This window comes from Parasteatoda tepidariorum, chromosome 8, assembly GCF_043381705.1.
Source record: "Parasteatoda tepidariorum isolate YZ-2023 chromosome 8, CAS_Ptep_4.0, whole genome shotgun sequence".
In the NCBI taxonomy this organism is placed as follows: domain Eukaryota; kingdom Metazoa; phylum Arthropoda; class Arachnida; order Araneae; family Theridiidae; genus Parasteatoda; species Parasteatoda tepidariorum.
In genome coordinates this window covers 42398926-42424617 of record NC_092211.1, presented here as the reverse complement: position 1 = coordinate 42424617, position 25692 = coordinate 42398926, and the positions used below count along the sequence as shown (strand labels likewise).

Here is a 25692-nt window from a genome sequence, read left to right as displayed (position 1 = left end):
TAAGGATGAAATGAACACATTTGTCCCTTTTCCTTTTATTTTGAACAAATATGTTTATTTAAAATACTGTTATAAAGTAGACTACTTTTGCCTGCAGATAGTGAACTAGAGTCGGAGTTTCTGCAAGAGACAAGGAAAAAAAAAAGCATCTTTACATCGCTTTTGACATCAATAACACCAAATATTGATTTCAATAGTATGCAGTCAAAAAAGGAAATGGATGGGAATTGTTTTTGGTCTACAAAAGATTCGTTCTTTTGATAGGTCATTTGTTGATACCATTTCCATTGTGTGGGAAATTCTATTTTCTGCCTATTTAACAACTCTGAAAATGCTACTTATGCAGAATAAAGGAGTTATTTTGAAGGACCTTTAAAACATATAAAGAGACCATTGATGTAGCAATAGAAAGTACTGTTTAAAATTTCCCCCACAGTAATTGAAACATAGCTTCAACGGCTATTGAAAAACAGCACCTACAAAAAAAGGACACTTTATGTTTTATTTTTACTTTTTTTTTTTACTTTTTATTTATATTTAATAATTATTTACTTTACATTTAAAGAAGTAAAAAATATGTTATAGATGTGTTTGTAATTGTAAATATATATTTTTTTCTGTAGAAATCTGGAATTGCAGATTGTGTGACAAAAACATTGTCATCCTACTCTTATATAATCATGACTATTCATTATCTTCAGCAAATAAATCCTCCAGTTTTGCCTGTTTTTCCAATTCTTCATAAAGAGGTAATGTTTATTTGTGTTATATATATCTAGATATATGTTACCGTAAATGACTAATATCAAGAGAATGTCGACTTTTACTAGTGAATGTCATTAATCACATAGGCGCTTTGGTGAATGTCCGAAATATTTGTTATATCCGATTTGATATTAATTTATTTGTTGATATTATTATATTTATTCGATATTTCAATGTCTGCTCAGGATAGATTAAGAGAAACATCAGTGTTCGGAGTACTGTTTAAATGTCTCTAGGTAGTGGCACTTGACCTTAAAAAAACATTGATGTAGTGCATACGGAGCAAATGTATACGGGTAGTGGCACTTAACTAGATCTAGTATATATTTCAGACATTTACCTAAATGATTATGTTATTTTTAGCATTCACAGCTGGAAGTCAACAACAACCACTTTCAGTCATTCACAGTAACATATATATTGAGATTATATAAATATATATATGTGTGTGTATATATATATAATTAAAAAATCTGGCTTTGCAACCTGTTGAGTTTATTTGTCAGACTTATGGCATGCTGTAAGTCTTGTTAGCACAGTGTAAAGTGACAATTGTTGTCAGTTTGCAATATGGTGTATGAGTTATAAATTATTTGTTTCCTCAGTAGATTCCCTATTATCCAACACTTGTGGGTGTGTTAAAGTTTTAAATTTTTGGATATAAAGGGTTACTCACAATTACTGCCCATAATATATATCATTCATTTTAATTATCTTTGTTGTAAATATGGTTAAAAAAAATAACACATTATAGATCGCAAATTGATAGCAAGGAAAAGAAAGTTGGAAAGGATATCCTTGCAGGGATTTCATTACTGAAAAAAAAATGGGTTTAAAGTTTTTACATACTGTCAATTTTTTTAATTTTTATTATGATCTCTGAATTAACTAGATTCCTATTTTAATAAATGAATATTTTATCAATGATTACTTACTTATCCTCTATCTGACTTTGGGCACTTAAGGCCTCTAGCATATTCCTCCAACGCCTCCTGTCTCTAGCAATAGATTTTGCTTCCTCCCAGCCAGATATTCCACATTCTTTTAATTCGCCCAAGAACATGCGCTGGGTGGTAATTCTGGGTCTTCCTCTTGTTCTTTTACCATCAGGGGCCCATGTAAGTGCAACAGATGTAATTTTTTCTTTGGGCATTCTAAGGATATGTCCGAGCCAGCTCCATCTTCGTTTTTTAATTTCATCTTCTATTGTTTTTATTTTAGCTTTCTTTAATAGATTTTGATTTGATGCTTTGTAAGACCAGAAAATTTTAAAAATAAATCTTAAACATTTGTTTTGAAAGGTTTCTAATTTTTGTATTTCGATCTTAGTCTGTTTCCAGGTTTCTGCGCCATATAATAGTACTGCTCTAACAATAGCTTTGTAAACAACTATTTTTGTCTTTATTTCAATATTTGACTCTCTCCAAAATTTATGTAATCCCTTAAAACATGTTCTTGCTTTGATTATTTTCTGTCTAATATCTTCACTACTTCCACCTTTTTTATCTACGATAGAACCTAAATAACTAAATGACTCTATGTCATCTATTTCGTGATTTTCGATTTTAATTTTGTCATTTTTCTTTTGATTTATTCTCATTACTTTAGTTTTCTTCTTGTTTATGAATAAACCTACACTATTTGAATGTTTGTTGAATTTGTCTGTTTTAAGCTGAAGATCTATACATTTGGATGAAATAAGTACGATGTCATCAGCAAAATCAAGGTCTTCTAAAGTAGTTGTGAAATTCCCCCTTATTCCTCTTTTTTCATCTTTCAAGCTGTTTCGCATTATCCAGTCTATCACCAGTATAAATAAAAATCCTGATGAAACACATCCCTGTCTCAGGCCATTTACTTCTATACATTTACTCCATTTACTCCATTTACTTCTATACATGCATTGCTGTTATCATACATATCTTTGATTATGTTAATATATTTCTCTGGTATATTATAAAATGATAAAATTTTCCATAATTTCTCTCTCTTAACTGAATCAAAAGCTTTACTGAAATCAATAAAGTTTAAATATAAAGAGGTGTTAAATTCTAAGCTTTGCTCAATGATATTTCTAAGTGTGAAGATTTGCTGCATTGTTCAGTATCATTGTATCAATGATTAGCTTGATGATAAAAAGAAAAAATATAGATATAGTGAGTAATTTTTCATAAATTTTAAATTACTTATTAAACATTTTTATACGCAATTAAAATATTAATTCCTTATACTTATTGTTTGGAAAATGTCAAAAAAAGTATCTGATTGTTCATTAAAACTTTTTCTTCTAAAGGGTTTTTAGTTTAGTTTGTTTTAAAATTGTAGTTCAATAAACAATAAAGAGAATCCATGTGTAGTTTCTAATAATTCATATATTATTTAAAATCATGGAGCTATAAAGATAATTCTATATTGCTATGATAATAGGTTCTATAATGCCTGTTGTTCCTGTCACCCATGCTCCCATATTTGCCTGTGTGTATGTTTCTGATCAAATATTTATGAAATCAAGTTTATTAAAAATCTTGTACCATGTATAGTGTCCAGTAAGCAAATGCCGATGAAAGACACAAAGTTCAATCAAAAAGAGAAAAAATTTCGCATGTTATTTTCCTATTCCCTTCATTTTACATCTGACTAAATACAAAGGATCATCTCTGGCAATTTTCCATTTTAACGTCGTTAACTGTATTTTATTTAAAATAAAAATATCATAAATTTTTAATTCAAAACTTTTATACCATCCTCGATAAGATATGTTTCTTTTATTTAAATTTATTTTTGTAGCATGCTGATTAACCCAGTATGTGATAACACTTGGGATATGCTATGTAAAATATAACATTGTATTTTTATAATAAACAACTATTAATAAAACATTTGTCATTGCCTATTAATAAAGTTTACCGTTTAGTTTCTACTTCTAATTTCTCTAGTTTGTACTTCTAGTTTCTAGGATTTACAGGGAGGATACGGAACAGTCAAATCTGAGAAAACAGGGAAAGGACAAGAAATTTTATCAGTCTTAGAGAATTGGGGAAATATCAGGGAATTTTACTAAAATACATAAAAGTTTTGTTGAAAAGGAATTAATTTGAGTTTGAGGTACATAAAGGTCAGATATTTTTTTTAAAATTGTTCTTGTAGTTTTTCTTAAATATATATCTTTTTAACTTTAATGGAATTTATAAATATTTTTTACTGTGAAAAACATGTCCTATTATTAACACCTTTACATTTTGTTAGTATAGTGCATTTTATGTTTAAGAATAAGGCATAACTTAAATATTAATCAAAATATTTATGTCACCAGTTTGAAAAATTAGGGAAATTTCATAAAATCAGTTCAGAAAAATCAGCCACATTGATTTAGTACTCTTAAGGTAACTTTTTATTACAAAAACAATTGTTTTCAAAACTTTTATTGTCTATCTAAATTTAATGCTACATTTTTTATAGGAATTTGAAGATAATGTTATTTTGCCAGAGAAGGTGATAAAACATAATCATTGGTTGAGTGAAAATATTTTTGAACTGGTAAGTAGTTGATGTTATGCTGTATTATACACTTAGTTTTATTTAAATAAGAATAAAATAAACCTAATTTTATGTAAAAAAAAATTTAAAAAAACGAAAAGATGCGAGTAAATTAATACTAGATAACTGAAACTAGCATTTATTAAGCTACATATATTGAGCTCTGCTTAAAGAAATACCATTGGTTTCAGCAAACTATATTTAAATAAAAGGTTTAATTAATTTTAAAGGGAGTGTTTTAGTAAATCTTAAATCCTATGTTTCTATGAAATTTTCTTTGAAATGGCATGTTTTACGTAATAAAATGTTCTGAAGGAATAAACTCATTTTAATAATCTATTAATAATTATAATTAGAGCTGTTGGTGTTAGTATCATAAATTATAGACATTCAAATTTATATAAATATGAAACAGTGCTAGTGAAAATTATTATGTACATACAAAATAATACTACTATTTATTTCCTTATGAAGAAATCAGTAATTGAAGACTGTTTTGACACATGCTTGAATATTTCTCTACCTTTTACTGTCTCAAATTCTAAATGAGGTGTGAGTGAAGTGTGTTAAAGGGAAAATCACCATAGTTTATTTAATAATTTTGCTAAAGAGATGAGTCACTTTTTAAACTTCTTCTTGACTCCTGTTTGGGGCAGAAAATACATGGTTAATATGATTATATACGGGTTTCAAAGCTGAAATAAAATGATTATATACAGGTTTCCAAGTCTATTGTAAAATGTGTAGATATAGAATGGATATCAAAAACAAAATAAAATTTTAAGTACGCACATTTTTTTTAAACATATTTTTAAGATTTTATGAGGAGCAAAATTTCAATTTTTAGTTCAAATCAAGATTTAAAAAAAAAGTGTAAGTACTTTTAATAGTTTATATTTGATAGTATATCAAAACAATTATGTAAATATTTATGTTTATAATATCAATATGAATTGCTATTTGTAAAGAAGACTGTTAAATTATTCTTTGCTGTACCATAAAGTGAAGAGGAAAATTTTGATGGTTTTTACTAGTAAAACTGCAGTTTTTACCTCTATCGGGCCAAAAACTAGTTTTCGACATCAAAAACTGAACCCTGATATCTAACTGATGTACTATCTTTTTTTTTAAAAAAAAATAATAAAAATTAATTGTACTCCTACCTACCTTTTATTTATTTCTGCATTACCTAATTTTATCAGAACAAAATTCCTGTTATTTTGTGAGGTATTTTTAATTGAAAAAGCCTACCTGCCAACTTGCAGATTTATTAAAAAAGATGTTTCTAAGTGGTTAGAAACTTTTATGTTTTAATGTATAAATCTTGGTTATTGTGTATTGTATTCATATTTTTAACATTTTAGGAACCATTTTTTGTACAAACCATGACAAATCAATAATTTATGCATAGAAATATATAAAATGTAGCTAATAGACTTACTTTTTAAGCAGGGCTCGAAAAAACTCAGAAATTTTACCCGTCCCCGAGGACGGCTTGTCCAACAATGTACCCGTCCTCCTTTGAAACTAACCCGTCGCTTCTAAATAAATATAATTTTGTCTTATTTATTACAAACATTTATAAAAATTGCACAATGAATTAGTAGTTACTAGGATTACAAATACTATAATTACATTATACAGTAATAAAAGAAATACTAGGTTACTAATAGTAAAACCTAGTATTTCTATTATGAAATAATTTATTTCTTTGATGAAATAATTTAAATAACAAAGGTTAAGTTATCTGTCAATTATCATGTCAATTTATACGATGGTACTGCGTTTTTTAAATGAATCAAATATGACATTTGCCAGTTCCACAATTAAGCCAATGATTTACAGGGGTTTCTGCATAGAAATCTGAAAGAGGTTTTCCATTTAGGTAGATGTTCATAAATGCGTTTAACGCTTCTTGTTTAAGACCAGTAAGTAATGTGTTTTTTTGTAAGTTTATTGCTGAAAAGCCCCTTTCAACCGCTGCAGTACTTCCAGACAGAGAAAACATCAATTCCACCATGCGCAGTATGTTGCTGTATTTCGAGATTAGAGTGTCATTATAGAAGTGAGGAGCTAGACTCTTGTAAGATAACAAAAATTGAAAATGTATCTTGAACATTAACGGGAAAATGGCCGTCCGTGCGGGTGCTGGATTCGAGAAATTTGTTGTCCGCGGGGAATTTTTGACCGCCGAGGACGGGCGGACGGGTGGTTTTTCGAGCTCCGTTTTTAAGTATTGGTGAAATAGCTTCATTTTTTGAAAAATTTTCAATTAATGGTAGAATCTTACAGCTTGAGGGCCATATAAATATAACATAACCGAAGTAGGAAGTTTTTTTTTTTTAATTTGCTGATAAAGAGGGAAGAAGAGTATGAGCAGTGTTTACGTACCATTCAAAAATCCGCTTTATTTTCGTATTTCTTAAGTAGTGAGAAACAAATCACACTTGGAAAAATGTTAAATTATATAATAAGTTATATTTGGGTAAATGAAAAACAAAAAAAAAGTTTATTTATAGAGTTATAAAGCTTTATAAAATCAATCAAAATATAATTTTTTTATCTTAAGTTATTTCCTATTTTGAATTTAATGTTAAAATTCTTAAAATTACTGCAAAAATTCTTAAAATTCTAAGATTACTGCAGTAAAAGTAAATGCCAAAGCAGCAAATAGGGGAATATTCCAATTTCTTATTTACCCATAGGTAAATTGCTTACCTAGTAGCATGTGTAATTAGCTTATTTATATTTGCTGACAAGCAGATAAGGGTTGTCTAAAATTGCCTAAACATGCTTACATAATATTTGAATGTAAGCATGCTTATGAAATTTACAATATTTAATATAAATACATAATATTTGAATGTAGCATGTTGGTAAAAAGGATGCTAATCGTTAATAAGACAAAAAATATGAATCAAAAGAAATCAAAATTTTCTATATTTGCATTTTTCTCCAGTAGGAGTTTATTTTTATATAAACTTCTAATGCATTTTTTGTATTGTTTTTGATATTCATATAGCGAGAGAGATATGAATATGCCTGCCATAACGAAACTGATATTGCTGAACTGTGGTTGGGTCTTTTGGATTTTTATCTGCAGTATGATCTGAGTAACGCAATTACAATAATCCAAAAGGAACCTTTATCTGCTTCTACACTTGAACGATATGCTCGATTGTTTAATATCCAAGGTAATGTCTATTCTTCTTGTTTCATTTTTTATGTGCCCTAATTTGAATCCTAAGGCATACTTTAAATGTAATTAAAATAAATTTATGCATGTTTATGAATTTTTTCTAAAATTTTTTTTTTTAAATATTTGTTTGGTACACTTTTACAGTGATGTTATATATAGTTTTTTAAGAAATGAGTAAAATGTGCATTCCCATTTTCTTTTAGAAATTTGTTAAAATTAACTTTAAATTTTACAAAGTTAATATTTGCAGAAAGTATCTTTTTTCTGTGATACATTTTGAATTATCAATATTTTCATTCGAAACACAAAATGATTTTTTTTCTATGAATGAGTCTATGAATTCTTGTGTAAGTTTTGTTTAGGAATACAGATTTTTTTTTCAGATTTCTTTAACAAATAAGATTCTTAAATGACTTTTTTTAAATATAATTTAAATTAAATTAAAATTTTATTTAGTATATATGTAATTTACTCACATAAATACATTTTTTTAAAAAAGTAAATGGCATAATCTAAACAAAATGTATGTATCAATTACATAAAAAATGCTGCATTATACTATTTAATTATTAAGTTGCTGTAAAGGGTAATATATCAGTTATGTAAAAGTAACTGAAGTTTTAAAAACAAGTGGTAAGCTGCCACCATCCTTTTTTAAAATCTGATTTACTATGTTAGTGAAAGATGTTGGATTTTAATTTTAACATTAAAAATTTTAGACGAATGAGTGATCTATATAAATAAAGCAGAATGTTTATATGCATGCATGTGTGTATGTACTTCATACAAATCCTCATTTCCAAACCAATCCTCACCAAATTTAGTGTATATACATTCTAGGACACAGTTGGCATGACCGGTTCGCTTACTACATCGAGAGAAAAAAACTTCTCCGTGGGATTTGATATTTTATAATATGACTGATTTTGTAGCTTGCAGCTCTATTCAATCAAACATTAGATCTATGAATTGTTTATCTTTGGTTTCATATATTAGGTTATCACAAATAAAATCAGTGTTAATAATTTGGCAACCTATGGGAATGACGTCATTTACTTCGTATTTTAAAAGGTATATGAAACCATATGTTTCTTATATTGATACTCTTTTATAACGTATTTCTATTGGTTGAAATTATCTATAGAAAAATTATGGTAAATTCTGCAAGTCACATTTTAAGTGATACTATATAGTATTTACTTAATCTTTCTTTTGGTGAGTTGAACTTTTAACTCAGATTATGGTAAATCTAATATTGTAAAGCTGCACTAGAATACACGGTAAGTAATAAAAAAAATAAAGCTTTTATTTTAGGTGCCATGAATGTGTAAAATAGTAATGTTGGCAGGGCCATTCTTAAAGTTGGGCAGACTGGGCTATCTCCCAGGGCTGCTGAAAGAGTTCATAACTGGTTAATGGTTATATTACAAGTTTTTAAATTCAATTAAAATAATCATCTTATATTTTATTTCAAAATATTTTATATTTTGAATGAATATTTTCTATTCATAATGTCTTGGGAGTAGACTACGGACTAGTAGATTAAATGATTGTTATTATTATTTATTTTTTGTTTTTGTTTTGCAGCTAAAATAAAAATAATTAATCATCATTTTTGACCTTTTTTACCTCATAAGTTTCTCTATTTGGTGTAAAATATCTAAATATTAATGTTTCTAATCTTTAGTCTAAGTTCTAAGTTGAATTTTTATGAGGCTTATAAAGCAAGAATGATAAAAGATTAATAAATTTTGAGAAAAATATGTGATTTTCTAAAAAAGTTGGCCAGTTTCCTCACATATTTCATTTAAAAAAATTTTCTTATTTTGTATTTATACCATGTTTTAGTGTATAATACATATATAAATGTAAATAGAAAATTTCAAAATTTTGTCTCCGAAGGTATTAGAGTAATAATGAATGTTAGAGTAATACTGAATGCGGATATATGGTAAATTATATGTATTACCTGTACATCATATTTAAATTCTAATATTGTTCAACTCTATAAAACACTTTTTTTTATAAATTTAGTATGCATCATAAAAGTAAACTTTTTGTCTAAATTGTTAATTGCACATGTCATATGCAAATGTAATAGTAAAACTACAATAACATGGTTTGCATTACATATTTCATTTGTTTTTTCAGATCCCTTTCTTCATGACAAGAACTTGGGAGGGGCTGTCTCAAATGAAAGTTAGTATTACTAATTATATGCTTCTCTGAAAGGAGGTTAGGGTATACTTAATGCTACATAGATTTGAGCAAAAAAAAATTGTGAAAGAAGCTGCACTTTTTGTGTTTTATTATTGTTTTTTGCTTCAGTTTATGCTTTCTGTTTTAATCTTTTTGACACAGTGTTTTTTAGTTAGCATGCTTTCATTTTATACCTTTTGTAAGAGTAGGATTGAATTTAGTATAAGAACAAGGTTCTGTTAAGGAGAAATTTGTGTTACCCTTCATAAATTATTTGTACCATAAAAAAGGATCTTTTAGAGATAATTTTACCATAAAAAAGACCCTTTATAAATTGTTTTATTTTAAAAATGGGCCCTATGCACGTTTTTTTTTTGTAAGTGCACTTTCTTCACAATATATTTTTCTTTAAAAAATATAGTGATTATTAATTCCCATCTCTTCTTTTTAACATTTTAAGATATTTTTGATATTTCAATTGATAAACATGAAGGAATAGTCCAGTTAAATAAATCCAGTTTGTATGTAATTTCAATCGTGATAATAAAACTTATGAAATGAGTTTATTAAAATACTGCAAAATGTTGTCAATCCTGTGCATCTGAAAACAAAGCATAAAAACTTCAGTGTCTTTTTATTACTCTTTTATTTGTGGCTAAACAAAATTCTCAAGTTGATATATCTAGAAATAAAGACTAGTGTTTATTTTAAAAACAAGTTCATGAAACAGAGTTTTGAATCAATATGGTGTTTTCTGTTTGAAAATTTCTTGAAAAACAGATATGTGTTCAGACTTTTGACAAGGACTATATATTTGAGTTGTTTAAGTGCTACAATTTGCATTTTACTAATTTTTAGTTTTTCAAAACTATACCAAAACTACCGAGAGTGTTTTATAATATGTTCAAAAAGTCTTTAATTTGCATTTATTTTATTGGTGTAATTTCATATTCAAAATATCCCAAAAATTATTTTAGAAAAAAGTACTTGGACTTATCTTTAAAATATTTTTAAAGCTTGCCCTAAAAAATATTTTCATTTTATAAAAATGTTGTTCTTTATAAAAATTTTACTCTAGCTTTATTTTTTAAGGGAACTTTTAAAAGCATTTATATAAATAGGAAATTATTCGTTCTCTTATTTTTTTTCCTACTTTAGTTAAAATTTCAATGGAATTTTTATTTCAGAGGCACATGAAATAATGAGAATTTTCCATGGAGCAAGAGTACTATTTGGTAAAGAAAAGCCAAAATCTGTCACTAACTTGAAGGTTTGTATTCACTTTATATAGAAAAAAATTTTCTTCCAAGTATTTCTTTTAATTTGCTATACTCAAAAAACGTTTAAAATTCAATGGAATTCATTAATATAATTTAAAATGCATGGGAATATGGTTAGGTTTAAACCAAACTTTTATACTGGAATATCAGTTCTTAAATCCTGTTTATGAAGACTATGTTGTTTTCTACTTCATGTTCTAGACCAGTTAAAGTTTTAAAGAAAACCAATGCTTAATGTATATTTCGTGTCAAATAACATTAACAAAGTTTATATTGTGAATATAATACAGTTAATTTCATTTATTATGAGCTCTGGTTTAACAAGATACAGGTTTAAAAAAGAAATTTTTAAAAAGTGATAAGAGTTTAGAGTTAAAAAGACTATTTAGCATACTGTTGTTATAAACGTAATTCGAATTCAACAAGAAATTTTCCATGACTCAATACAAAGTTTCTTGAAAATTATTTTATTGAAACTGTAGGAAATAATTTTTGACTGTTTGTTAGAATTTCATTCACTACAAAAAACACTTATTTATATTAATATGTTCACAAATTCTATCCAGTTTCACAATGTTCTTTATATCTTGCCATGAATCACCCAACTGCAACATATTGCATTGCAGTAACTGACATATGTTACAGCAATGCAAACAATTAAATAGATTGTACGCTTATTGCTATTCTTGTGTCTGTGTGCATGTCCCTTGAGAAATGCAGAATCTGATGGTAATGAGGAGAAAACAATTAAACCATCCTATTAGACATCAGAAGACTTGATGTAAGCTAAGAAATTGCAAACTTTTCTGAAATCAATAAGTGTTAGTGCATAGCTGCCAACTGTTCAGAATTTTTCGGATTCGTTCCTAAATTTTAAAGAAAATCCAATATTTTTATAAAAAAATATCCGAATTTTCAAAAAATTGCAATATTTATGCTTTTAAACCAATCCTTTGTTCTAATCGCCAATTCCTGTGATCATTGTGTAGAACTAATTTTTAGTAGCTTTTTATTGGAAAACACTATTCCAATAGCTGCTGCTGACCATTTCACTGAATTGAATCTTAAACTTCTACTGAGATATGTTATTATTATTTTTTGAAAAATGCATTGTAGTATTTAAACACTATGAAAAAGCTTGCGTCAGAAATATTTGTTTATGATGCATATTATTATTTACCTGTGTTTCGTTATTTGGAGAATAATAATTATATATTAATAAGTAAAGGTAGTTTTTAAACCATTATACTGGTATTCCTAATTATAAGATATTGATATTGTAAATTTTCCTCAAAAAATAGAGCTTATAGTTTTGCTTTCCTAATTTACATAAGGTATTTACATATATTTTTATTAATGTTCTTAGTTAGATAGTTTAAATTTTGTCTTACTTTCGTAATTGGTGCGTATAATTTTGTCATATATAGTGTTCCTAATTTTTGACTCCCTAAGGTTGGCAGCTATGTTAGTGATTAATATCTTGTATGTAGAAAGTCAAATAATTTTAGCGATTTTATCATTAAGCACTCAAACATTGTTCCTAACTGTGTGAATAAAAAATTAAAAATAGTAAGTTATTTTTAAACTTTTTCTAACAACTTTTATTTCTGATAATTTTGTTTGATTGGGTTTTAACAAGGTCCATGATTCAACAAGTGAATCATCTCTGTTCTTACATTCTCATTGTAAATGATTTTGACTATTGTATCGATTAGAATTAGAAAGATTTAAAATACATAAATTTTTAGCTTTTATAATATCCGTATTGAATTGATAAAGTAGTCTTTAATCAGGCTATAATTGAAGGAGAAGAGATAAAATATGGAAGTTGCTGTTATATGAAAAATAGAATCCTAATATACAGTTTTTATAGTTTAGTCAGGAGAGCAGTTGAAATTTTGGTGAATTTTCATATTTCATTCTTATTATGAAAATATTTTTACCCATATTGTTAATAAAATGGTAATTTTAATCTAAATTTAGTTTTTAAAATTTTTTATTGTATATTTGAATAGTAAGTGAAAAATACAAATTTTTACATTATTTTTAATCATTTAATTTTAAATGATAAACCAAAGTTTAAGAATTGATCGAAAATTAAATTTTAATTGCACATTATTTTTAAATATCATTGCTGAATCATCCAATCACTATATCAAAAGTCATTAATTTATTCTATTTTTTATATTGCTCACATTACTTTTTTTTTCTTTTAAAGCATGAAATCTAACATTAATGTCTTAAAATGCCTTGCTATTAAGCAGATAAATGCAGAATATGTTTATGTTATTGCTTTTTAATGGCAGTTCAATGATAAAACTCCATGTGGCCTAAAATTGTACATGAGTTGACAACAGTTTTGTTAGAATTACAACTCCTGAGATACTGGAAAGTGCTTATGTATTAGCTGGCATCATTTTAAAAATGGGGCTATGGCTTATTTAGAAATTTTTATATAGTTTACATTTTGTATAACTTTAACTTTTAAAAACTTCCTAAATATTATTTCATATATTTTATTCATTTATATTTTAGAGCCATTACTTTTCTACAATGAACCTCACTGGTAAATACATCAAAGATTTAGATTGTTCATTATGTGGAGCTTATGGACATGATATAAGTAAATGTAAAAAGTCAAATCAACAACAATCACGTGGAAAATTTTATTTCAGTCATAGAAATAAAGTGTAAATTATATAAATGATATGAACTGTAACTAATGGCAAAAAGTTTCATTTATTTCTTTTTTTTTTTTTCAAATGAAGCCTTTTATGTAAAAACTGTACATATGTTTAAAAATTTAATAGCATGTTATCGAATTTTATTATACATTTCTTTTTGTATGCTTATTTTTTAATCACATTTCTAAGTAAAATATCTTTTGTATATAAACATAGTTGAATTACTTTTAGAAAAACTAGTCAAAAATTTTATAATTTGATATAATTTATTTTTAAATTTAGCTTTCTTAACATAAATCCAACATTTATGTTTTTCTCGCTTCAATTTTTTAATTGTATGTCGACCAATGATATCTATCTTTAACTTCTATATACTGTTGAAGTAACACTGATTGTATAGTAAATATCACCTTAAAATTGATACAAAACAGTTTCAGGTCTTAACTGTTAAACATTTCTTCTTCAAGTTTCAAGACATTACCTATTTCTTTGTTCATATTTGTTTCTGTTCTGAAAGTTGTTTGTAAAAAAATGTACTTTATGATTCATGAGTAACTTTAATATTAAATATTTATAAAATTGTGAAAATGACAGAAAAGACTATGTTTCTTTTCAAATTTTGAACTTCTGAAATTCACAATTCTAGATAATTTGTGATATTTTATTATTGTTATGAAAAAATTGTGTTAATCTCAAATTTTTTTTAGAAATTAAAATTTTAAAGTAATGTAATTTTGTTACCTCTATTTTTCTAGTGTTAATATATTCAACGTAAAAAATTCTTCCATTAAAATATAATATCAAGTTATATAATATATTTACAGGTAATATTATTTGATTTCTAATATAATTGTTTTTTAACTCTTTTAGATATATTTTTATTTTTGAAATTTAAAAAAAAATGCATAAAAAGAAAGTATTTTGGTTAATGCATAAATCAATTTAAGTAATCAATTTAGGTGATTTTTTAACACTATAATTCAGTGAAACATCAAAATGCAACAATTATTGAATAAATAAATACTTGAGAGAAAAAACAGTTTAATGTATAGAGAAGTGATCATACCTGAAAAGAGTTTGCAATTGACCATCAAGTAGCTATTGCTAAAACATGAGTAAACTATTCTGCTACTTTTATTTGCTAAGATAGATTATTATTGGTTCCTCTGCTTCTGATATTTCACCACCTTTTTACAAAACATTTTAATGACATTTCTGTTTATAACTTGATTAGATTGCATTTTTTACAAGATTTAAAACTTTTATTTCATTAACAAAAATTATTTAAATTTGGCTCTCTGCATATGTTTTGAAATCTTTTTTAAATATTATGAGCATAATAGTAAAAGCTTATTCATATTTTTCACGCCAATGAGTTAATGTAATATAATGTGTGATGAATATTTCAAATATGTGAATCCTTTAATTCAATATTTATTTTCTTTATTATTTATACTTACCAATTTTCTGTTTTTTTTAATTGTGTATCTAAAAATAGATATTTTAAAATACTTCTTTAATTGCACTCACATCTAAAGATTTATTCAATATCTGTTAATAACAATGTATTTAAACATAAGACTTTTGTATAAACATTTATAAATACAATACTTACACATTTTTACTTTTTTGTTTATGTGAATATTGTTTTCTTAAAGTTTGAAAATAATTATGGTTGTTAAATGTCAAAATTTAAACAATTACTAAAAATGAAATTTCAAAATTACATGAAATCTTAAAATGTATATATTATAAACAATATATTTAATTTGCTCCCAAAATTCTTAAAATAATTATAGTGAAAATTTATTTTTTAATTATATTGATTAACTATAAATTTTGTACGATATTGAGTTCTTATTTTATAAATTAAATGTATTAGCATGTATACATGCATTTATTAAAATTTACCATACATTGACTTAATATTACTCTTTATTGTGTATCTACTCTAATTTAGTATAGGACGACTTAATTAAAAGTATTTGAATTTTTTTATTTATTTTAAAATAAGATAAGCTTCATTTAACAAATTTATTTTTAAGCACTTTGTAAAACATGATTATTAAAATACAATTATATTAATAATAGTTGTGTTTTTATTGCTACAATTCTTTAGCAACACCTTTTTCTTGTTTAATTTTTATCAGCCTATTTATACATTGAGTTTTTATTGTCCACAAGCAGCAAAAACAATATAATTTAAACTCAGTACTTTACAATAACTCATTGGATTAACCAATGAGCCATAGCCGCTCTTAGCCATTACTGCAAAAGTTATGCCAATTTGACATTTTAAACTCTAACAATGATCCTACTGAAATAATAAAAATAAATCTGTATGTCTTAATTAATGGGGAGAAGGGAGTTGTATTTATACTGCTATGAAAAATATTGACCCAAATTCGATCATCCTGTTGCCAGATTTTCAAATTTTTGCAGCAGTTTTTTTAATTTTTAAAAGAACAAGTATATTCAATGCTCTTTTTCATGCAAAATTTCAGTTTTTTTTTTCTCCAATACTTTTTTTAATGCTTCCTGTTTGAGTTTTGCCCTCTCTGATATTTCCGTCCAATTTAATTCATTTGCATGCTCAGTGGATCTCATTATAGGCTATTTTTTCCTTGTTTTGAGACTTCTTTTTATCAATTTTGCCAAATAAATACATAATCTAGTATTTTTCCTTTAAGATAACTGTTTACTTGCTGATTTTATTGTTAGAAAATGAAAATCAATTCCGTCAAACGAATTTTTATCGCAATTTTTTATTTTGGTTATAGTATAAAAATAAATACTGTTTGTAATTTTCAATTATGCATTTTAATATTCATTAAAAGTTCGACTAAATATTATAATTTTAAATTGTACAAAATATTAAATGTTTTTTATTGTATTAAACTTTTTTCTTACTTAACATTCACTGTAAATGTAGACAGACAATAAAAATAAACCATATAAAATAAACAAATCTAAATATTTTATTGGTTTTTTTTTCTATTTAATATCAATATTTAACATACAACAGAGTTTAAAACACTTACAACAACAAATTACAGTTGCCATTTTTTGTCAACAAATAAAAAAGTAATAAAAAAAGCAAAATAATAAATGATTGAATTCCACTTTCAATAGGTAATATAATCACACACTGAAATGTACAAATATTTGTCTTTAATAAATGCATTAAAAATAGGAATAAAATAAGAATATCCAAAAGAAACATGAAAAAAGAACAAAAATATAAAAACAATATAGTTTAACTAAAGTGACTATTGAATTGCTTACAGCAATTACTTTGATCTTTTAAATTATTCAACAATTAACTATGAAAAATATGCTTCAAACCCTCATGTGCAAAATTATGTAATAAATAAAGCGTAAAGCACTTCAAAAAATAGCTACAAGAAAAACAACACAAAATTAGATGAGATAGTAACTTACTTGCATTGATGATATTTAAATTTGATAAAATAAAACTGCCTTAGAGAAACATTTGATTGACAAACTGTTTTATTATGTACAATCAAGGAAATTAAAACATTAGTTACTTGGAATTGTATGTACTTAAGTTTAAATTACATAAAAAGAAAAAAACTTTTTAAAAAATCATTACTATTACATTTCACAAAAAAAATAAATATTCTTACAAACAAATATTTACATTTCAATAAAAAAATTTTTTCTTTTCTTTAAAACATACTGAAATTTTTTTAAAGCCTAGTGATACTAATTGTTGAATAGCTTGAATTCCATCATTGCATATATAGATCCTGATTATCTGAATATCTCTGTAAGTCAATTCCAAAGTGGTTTACAGTCCCATCTAGTAATAGTTTTCATTATTTTTCAAAAACTTACTCTCATTTTAAATCTATCCGCTAATTACTTGCATGGTAAAATGTGCCTGTTAATGGGTTATAAAATAAGAAATAACAGCACATGAGAGTTCATCACTGGTTTATTTTAGAGGTAATTATAACTGAATTCCCATTTTAAAATAAAGCATTCAAATATATATATTTCATACAATATTTATTTATAGTAAGTAGTATACATAGTAGTTATATAATATAATGAGTAGAGCAAATTAGTAATTTACATTTAAAAAAATTAATTCAGCATTGCAATATAAATAATGTTCACTAGATACTAATTAATAAATTTAAAAAGCTTTAAATAATTTTTTTTTTAAAATTTTACATCAATAATTTCAAGCAAACGAAAGAAACAGCACAGCTAGAACATATGGTTAAAACCTTGCTCTGTTTAAACTGAGCAGCAAAGCTCTCAACTAAACAGATTTCAAATTTATGACTTATGTAACCTAACAGATTGCATTGATTTGTAATTACAAAGCTTTAAAAAATTTCAAATATTTTAGTGCAAAATACATCAGGAAAGGGATAATTCATAAGTAAAAAATTTATAAATGTATGATTAAACTGCACATGCCATTAAAAGAATGCATTTCTTTTGTAATATCAGATCTATATTTCATTAGGTTGTGATATGTTGCTTGAACCTAGTATGTTTCTGTACCAATGGAGGAAGAAATTTTTTTATTAATATTATTCTATATTATATTTCTTAAACCCAATCCAAAAGTTTTTTATGTATATATTTGGATGCCCTACAGCAGTGCTTTCCCATGAAATAGTACACAAAAGATTATTTAAATTTGAAATTTTTTTTAAATTCTTAATAATAAAAAAAAACTATATGAACCTTGTGAATTGACTAAAATATGACTTTATACTACTTGGTAATTATTACTTAAAAAGAGTAATCAAAGACTTGCATTTAGTTAAAAGTATACATTCTGTTTTATCCATATCTAATTCTATGTCAAAATACAAGTAAAATTAAATTTTTCAATAAATGAAAATAAAAAGTGAATATAGAAAACATCAACAAAAGAGAATGATATAAGATAAAAACTTAAATTTTTTGATCAGTTTTTAATTACTTGTCTTAGAATGAAAATATCATAAATAAAATTTGATAAATCAGATAAATAAAGAGTCTCTTAATCAAAACAAAAATGATAAATAACAATATCTTTCAAAAACTGGTTCATTAACTCTTTATTTAACAGATTTTTAAAAAAAATTGCTCAAGAAGCGACTAACAATTTCATGGGTAGAAGGAGATGAATATAGAAAAAATTACATCTTAAAAATGGAAATTTTATTTACAACAACTTATAACAATAGCAACAAGTACAGGTATTAAAAGTTAGCACACATCTGCAATTCAGTCAAGATATAAATAAAAAAGGGAAAAAGCAGATACAGCAAAAGCTTTTACATAACTAACAGAATTAATAGTGAAAGATCTCATGAGTTAGTAATAAGTTTCCACGCAGAGCAATATCTTTTTTAATTAACATTAGAAAAAAAATAAAACAGCTTGCTAAGTAGAAAAACAACAAGGTTTTGCTCTGAACAAAGTTCAGAACTCATGTTTAAAAAGTAACACCACATACTTGCAGTTTTTTGACGTCTGCTGCAAGGAGTTTTAGAACATTTATATTATTTAACTTTCCCCTGCTTATATTCTTCAGCTTTACTCAAGAGTTGGTAAGCAGAAAGTAAATTTTCTTCAATATTTTATTTTTAAAATTTTTTTTTACGAAATCACTAGTTTAAAGAAAATGTTAAAAATATTATTTAATCATGTGTTAAATGGCCTGCAGTCAAGTATGTCATTCAATTTTTCCAGTAATCAATAAATTTATTAAAAAACTATTAAATTTTTTTTTTTAATATAACATAAAACAAAAATTAAATAATTTATTGGTCTAATAGCAGTGATCATGCCGAAAGGAATTTCATTAATAGCGGAAAATAGGTTCAGTGAAAATAAATTTAGTTTCTAATAATTGATAATTATAGTTATATAATATAGAAGTAGTGTAGTATTTATAACTAACATATTGATTAATAATAAAGCAATGTAAAATTAAAAATTCCTACATTAATTAACAATGTTAGAGTAATATAGATTTAATAATTATCATGTTAATTAATATAGAAGTAATGAACTATCAATAATATAGATATGAGATTTTATTTATACACTTGATTAATAGTATTGTGATCAAGAAAGATCATGTCAAAAGGAATAATTAGTAATCATAGTGGTATAATATAGTATAAATAACTCCCATATTGCTTGATTACAAAAAAAGTGATGAAATTTATTTATAATTAAGCAATATATTTAAATAATATATTACAATAATACCCAAGATAATTAATGTTAGAGTAATATAGATTTAATAATTGTGCTAATAATATAGTTGTAATGTAATGTTGATAATCCCCATATTCATTAGTAAAATAGGAGTAATGTAGAATTAATAATTCCCATATTTAATAATACAAAATTAAAGATATAATAATAGTTCCTATTATTAATGATTTTTAACACTACATACAAGATAACATCAACGCCACTGACATTAGTTTCAATAAAATATCTCATTTTTTTGTTTCATAAAAATGCACAAAAATAATATCAACAAGAATTATATTTCATAAATTAATGATACAATTCATGGCAGCTAGTAAAAGTAAAATTAATAAACCCCTAATTTAAGCCAAGTAAATTTTATATTTTAAAATTTATAAGTAAAGATAGCGGTAAAAATATGTGAAAAGGAATGAATTTCATTTAGTGCAGAATAAAAGAAAAATGAACATACTACTTTCTATTTTAATTTTGTGATAGCAGTGATTTTAGAATATTGAAGTTATTTAGTAATATAATAAATGTCCAATCATTTATTTTTATTACTCAAGATTTAAAAAACGATACTTTAAATAAAATATCTCGTCAATTTTCTTTTCACTGAAAAGAAAATTGCCAAAAATTTGTAAGTAAATTTATTCTGAAATTATTTAATCTACAGTAGTCTTCCTATAATGGAGTCTTTCTATACGGAATTTCTTCCTGCTAAAAATTTTTAATCAGCATATTAAAAAACATAAATATCCTCTTAATAACAAATTTTCAAACATTTTTTTTTCGATTTCTGTCTTTTCTAAAGAACGTTACGATTGATAGATTTTATTGGAATTTATGTGAAACCAATGTGCTCTTGCAAATGCCTATTGCTAGAACCGCTGACATACTATATCGGAATCTATATCACATAATAGAATTCTATGTGAAGAAAAAAAGAACCCTTTTATTCTCCTTGTATTATGAAGATCAAACGTGCCACTCCAAGGACCGGATTAACCTATAGGCACACACCTAGTGCCTACGAAATTCAGGGGCCTACAAAAAACTTGGGAGAAAAAAATTTGTTAACAAAAATAATTTAGCTTTAAAAACAACAAGTGTATTTTGCACAAAATTATGAAGATACAAATAAAAATATAATATTTTTCGCTAATAAATTATTTTGCAGAATCTTATGATATTACTTTTTTTGCGATTTTTGGATTCAACGAAATCTCGTATTATGCTGTCGAATTCCAAACTACGCAAAATGTCGTATTCAATAGACATAAGTGCGAGCGATGCCAAACGATCTTGATTCTCTGGAGAAAGATCTTTCTCCTTCTGCATTTGGTCCAAGAATCGACAAATATATTCTTGATGTGAAGTGTTTACATTGTTATCAATCGAACTAGTCATAATGGTATTATCGATATCAACTGCAATATCGGCAGTATGTCGGCATTGCAGATAAAGTTCGATAAACAAATTTGTAAATTAAAATCCATATTAATAAAAATGTTTAAAAAAAATATGCAAGAAAATTTTAGCATATATTTTGAAAAGAGGGGAGGAGTGGGGAAAGGAGGGAGGGCCCAAAAACGGCTATGCCTAGGGCCTACGAAAGGTATAATCTGGCTCTGGCCACTTCCATATTTAATGATTTTAATACATTTAAATGTATTAACTCCATTTTGAATTAAAACTCATAACTATATATTTTTGAACTTATTACACACACTAAAACTGTAACATTTATGTAAATAAGCTGTTCCAAATAGTGTTCAGTGGAGGGTCACACTAACAACCTCCCTGTAAACCTGTAATTATATTTATATCGAATCAATCCATTATTTATTTAACATTTTGGTTCTTTTTATGAATTATTTAAACAAATACCAAATATATATATATATATTTCAAACTACAATAGATTGCATAAATTATGAAAAAGAGATGCATTTTTATAATATGCATAAGTAATTCAAAATGAACTTTTCAATTCAAAGGAAATAACCAGATTTAACAATACGGCAATCTGTTTTTCTGATAACCATTCTAAACGATTTTTATTATTATTTAAATGTAAACCAAAAACAAATTCAGAAGTAAACTTAATGCTGCTGCAAACCTTAAAATTCAATTTTCTGACATAAAACCTAATTTTAAGACTATTATTAAAACAAAGAAAAAAATTTATTTCTTTACATTAAAATTTTTTCCTGACTCAAATAACTGCAAAGATATCTAACCTCCATAGAATGAAATACTTTCTAAAGCAAATGTCTCTTCTGGAACCAATGAATCTTGTCATAGAGAGACACCCCTACCTTTATTACCCATTTCATTCCAATAGAATGAAAATGATTTAAATTTCTTAAATCAACAAGTCATTCAGTGCATTTAATATATAGGTAAAACTAGCATCTCTAATAAGTCCACCAAGTTCATTTCATTTCTTGAATTTTTAAATAAATAACCCTAACCATTGAAATTTACAATCTACATCCAATAAATACTAAAGCATTCAAATTTCTAAAATAATTTTTTTTTAAAAATGATAAATTTTCCATATGATATAAAAATGTTAATAATTTATTTTAATGATATGCTATTCCACACTATTTCACAACTACAAGTGCCTTTGCGACACTGAGAGCGAGTAAAAGGTGCAGATGTCAAAAATGATGAACTTGCTGGTAGTTGCTTTCTTTTTTGGTGCATTTGATGAGCCATACTTTGGCAGGAATATTCAGCACATCCGGAAGAATTTGTTGCTTTCCTTTCTAAGCTGGTCGATTTTAACTTTTTAGTGGGAATCCTCCTGTTCTCCTCTAACTGGTGAGACTTCTTCTTTTGTGCTGAATTTCTGTTTGCTATCTGTCATCTTGCTGTAGTATCGTCTCGAGAAGGAGTGATTTTGCTGTGGTAAACAATAAACACAAGTCAGTAATTTTAGTAACAAGTTAGTAAAAGGACATAATGCAATTTTTTTGCGGGCAAATACAGGGGTTGGACAAAAATATGGAAATACTTCTATATTAACTAATTTTTTCGGATTTCTGCAGAAATACTTACAGAATTATTCTACAACTTTAGAAGTATTTAGGTTATGCAATTTCTCATACATGTGAATAAAGTTTAGAGCTTTCAGAGATTTGACAAAAGGGCAATGAATTGTGAACGAAAAAGAGTGCTTTTGATCACTGTACACTAAAATAAATATAGCAATAACTGCGCAAAATCTCCTAAACTGAGCTCAAATATTTATGGAGATATGGATACTTATATTCTTAAAAAAAACTAACTCTTTTGCCTACGCTTCTTACTATAACTGTAGAAAATTTCAATAAAATTAGAAAAATTTTCAGAGTAATTCTTAATTAATAACAAAAATATTATTTCAGAATTTGAAAATAATTCTTTAAGGAGTGAGGAAGATATGAGCATTTAAGGCAGTCTTTTAATACTGCGCATGCTCGGAAAACATTAAAAAAAGAATTTTTCATAATTTTATTCTGAATCGTACTTGGCAACTAATGAAAAAGTTCCAATTTAAGCACCTAGAAAATTTTTAAAAGTTTCTAGTGATTTTCTAATGATGAAGTTACTTATTATTTTGTGTTAACTTAATGCAAAATAATTATTTTTAAATAATTCTCTAAGTATTTCTTGAGAATTAGGAAAAAAATGTGTTAGTATAGAAGTGTTTCCATATTTTTATCCATCCCCTGTATTATATATCTAACACAAAACAGCAAGAAATTAGAAACTAAAATTTTAGCTAAGTTTTGTTCTTTGCACACCTTTCAGTTTAAAACGAAACATAAAAGATAGGTGAAAAGTTGTGTTATGATTTTTTTTTAATATCTATCCAAATACGTTTTTTTCCACTTTTTATATTTGATAATAAAAATTAAATTTCAATACTAACAAAACGAATATACACAACAGAAAAAAATCATTCTAAACTACAGTCAGAATTTTAACAAAAATAAACTTGATTAAAATAATACAAATTACAGTCAATAATACTAAATATTGGGCGGGGGAAACTCAGACGCTTCGAACACAAACACAATGAAAATCAATACCCCGACTTTTTGCTGATTTATTGAAACTGGTTTTATCATTTCCCGCTTTTTGTATGGAATAAATTTTATAATTATATTTGAGATATGTCGGTCTTATTCAGGGGCAAAAATATATTATGAAATAATTTTACTTGCTATTAAAGTCAAAAATAACAATTTCTTAAACCAGGGAACAGAGTTGACAGATGGAACATCATAATTTCTTATAATTAACTTCTATTTTAACTTTATGAAAAATCGTAGTAGTTTAATTTGGTTTTATTGTGTTGGCACTAATCTTATGTAGATCAGCATTGGTATAAATAAAACTCACATATATTACAAATGATGTTTCTACATATCATTATCTTATGATCATCATGAGAGTCTTGTTTGTCTTGCGTCCATCATCATATTAAGCTTATAAGTTGGTTATTTAATGTTATGTCTCGTATTCTTCATTGTTGATTGTGTAGACATTGACACTAGGGCTGGACGATATAGAAATTTCTTAAATCGATATAATCAACCCTTTTATATCACGATATTAGGTTATATCGATTTAACAATTTAAACGACAAAACTAAGAAATAAATCCACAGTACCCCTTCCTCTATTCAAATGTATTGTCGTTTTTTTCTTAACTCCCTTACAGTCAACTCCTAGTCCACAGAAATTTTGACAAAGTTGTTCTGATTATGAATAATTTTTTGCAGATATTCAAAAGCTTAGTTAAATACTACAATTTACTAATTTTACTCTGTAACTTTTCACTAAAGGTATTGGAGAATATTGTTTACCTCTTTCTTTTGCAAATACAAAATAAGAAATAACATAATATATGAATGAATTTTTAAAAGAAGTAATATTTTTAAATGTTTCACCATAAAATAAAACTGCAACATCGAAAGCCTTTCAATTTTATTATTGTTGTAAAAACACAATTAATAAAAATTGTTGCATTGACAAAATCTTCCAGAGCAGTGACTTCATTTCCCTCCAGCATTAGGTGTTTTTTTTTGCTGGATAGTCTTTTAATAACTTGCACAATGGCAACTGGTTTTCTAAAACCCTTATGCACTATTTTGAGGTGCTCCACCAACGTGTGGGACATGCACTTGGCAGCTTTCTCACTTCTATCTGCAACAGTTCTTGAGCATTTTTAAAGTCTCTCGACATCTTCCAACTATGGGCAATAGTGTTTTGCAGCTTCTTCACCCTAACTACTGCTTTTTGCAGTAGTGAGTTTTGCAAAGCTCTATTCACACCTATATTTATGCTGTGTCCGAAGCAGGGCATATGTTGTATGTTTAATGCAGAAATCGCTTTCAAAATATTTGAGCCATTGTCTGTCGTACAACAGTTGATCTCTTATATGTTTATATCCCAATCTAATAATTGTTCTTTTAATACCTCATTTATATTGTCAGATGTATGATTTACATCAAAATGCGGACAACTGAGGCAAGGGGATTTTAAGTTCCAATTTTTGTCTACATAGTGTGCTGTAATAGCAATACTATATAATATATATTCAAAATTTGAATTTCATATTTTTTTCTAAGCAATGAATCAAACTATCTTACTTGATTTTATGAAGTGTATTACTATTTATAATTTGTAGTAAGTGGACAATTTTTAAAAGTATCAGGAATATAGTGCTGGAGAACTTTAAATGGTATTCAGACTTTTTATTATTTCCAAAGTAATTTTAATAATAATAATAA

The 25692-nt window shown here is 26.0% G+C and overlaps 2 protein-coding genes across 6 annotated transcripts in view; one reads left to right on the top strand and one right to left on the bottom strand.

The window, feature by feature from the left end:
- The window catches only part of LOC107447369 (terminal uridylyltransferase 4), a 94965-nt gene extending 79213 nt beyond the window's left edge, over positions 1-15752 (top strand). For all 4 annotated transcript variants that reach the window (XM_016062259.3, XM_016062261.3, XM_043040574.2 and 1 more), the window contains 6 exons: positions 624-749; positions 4225-4302; positions 7325-7496; positions 9653-9700; positions 10888-10970; positions 13516-15752. In XM_016062259.3, the coding sequence (XP_015917745.1) occupies positions 624-749; positions 4225-4302; positions 7325-7496; positions 9653-9700; positions 10888-10970; positions 13516-13674 (666 nt within the window). In that variant the 3' untranslated portion in view covers positions 13675-15752. The remainder of the gene's footprint in view (positions 1-623; positions 750-4224; positions 4303-7324; positions 7497-9652; positions 9701-10887; positions 10971-13515) is intronic.
- Positions 15753-16619: 867 nt separating this feature from the next.
- The window catches only part of LOC107447371 (dual specificity protein phosphatase CDC14AB), a 43445-nt gene continuing 34372 nt past the window's right edge, over positions 16620-25692 (bottom strand). For both annotated transcript variants that reach the window (XM_016062265.3, XM_043040575.2), the window contains one exon: positions 16620-22815. In XM_016062265.3, coding sequence (XP_015917751.1) covers positions 22776-22815 — 40 coding nt within the window. In that variant the 3' untranslated portion in view covers positions 16620-22775. The remainder of the gene's footprint in view (positions 22816-25692) is intronic.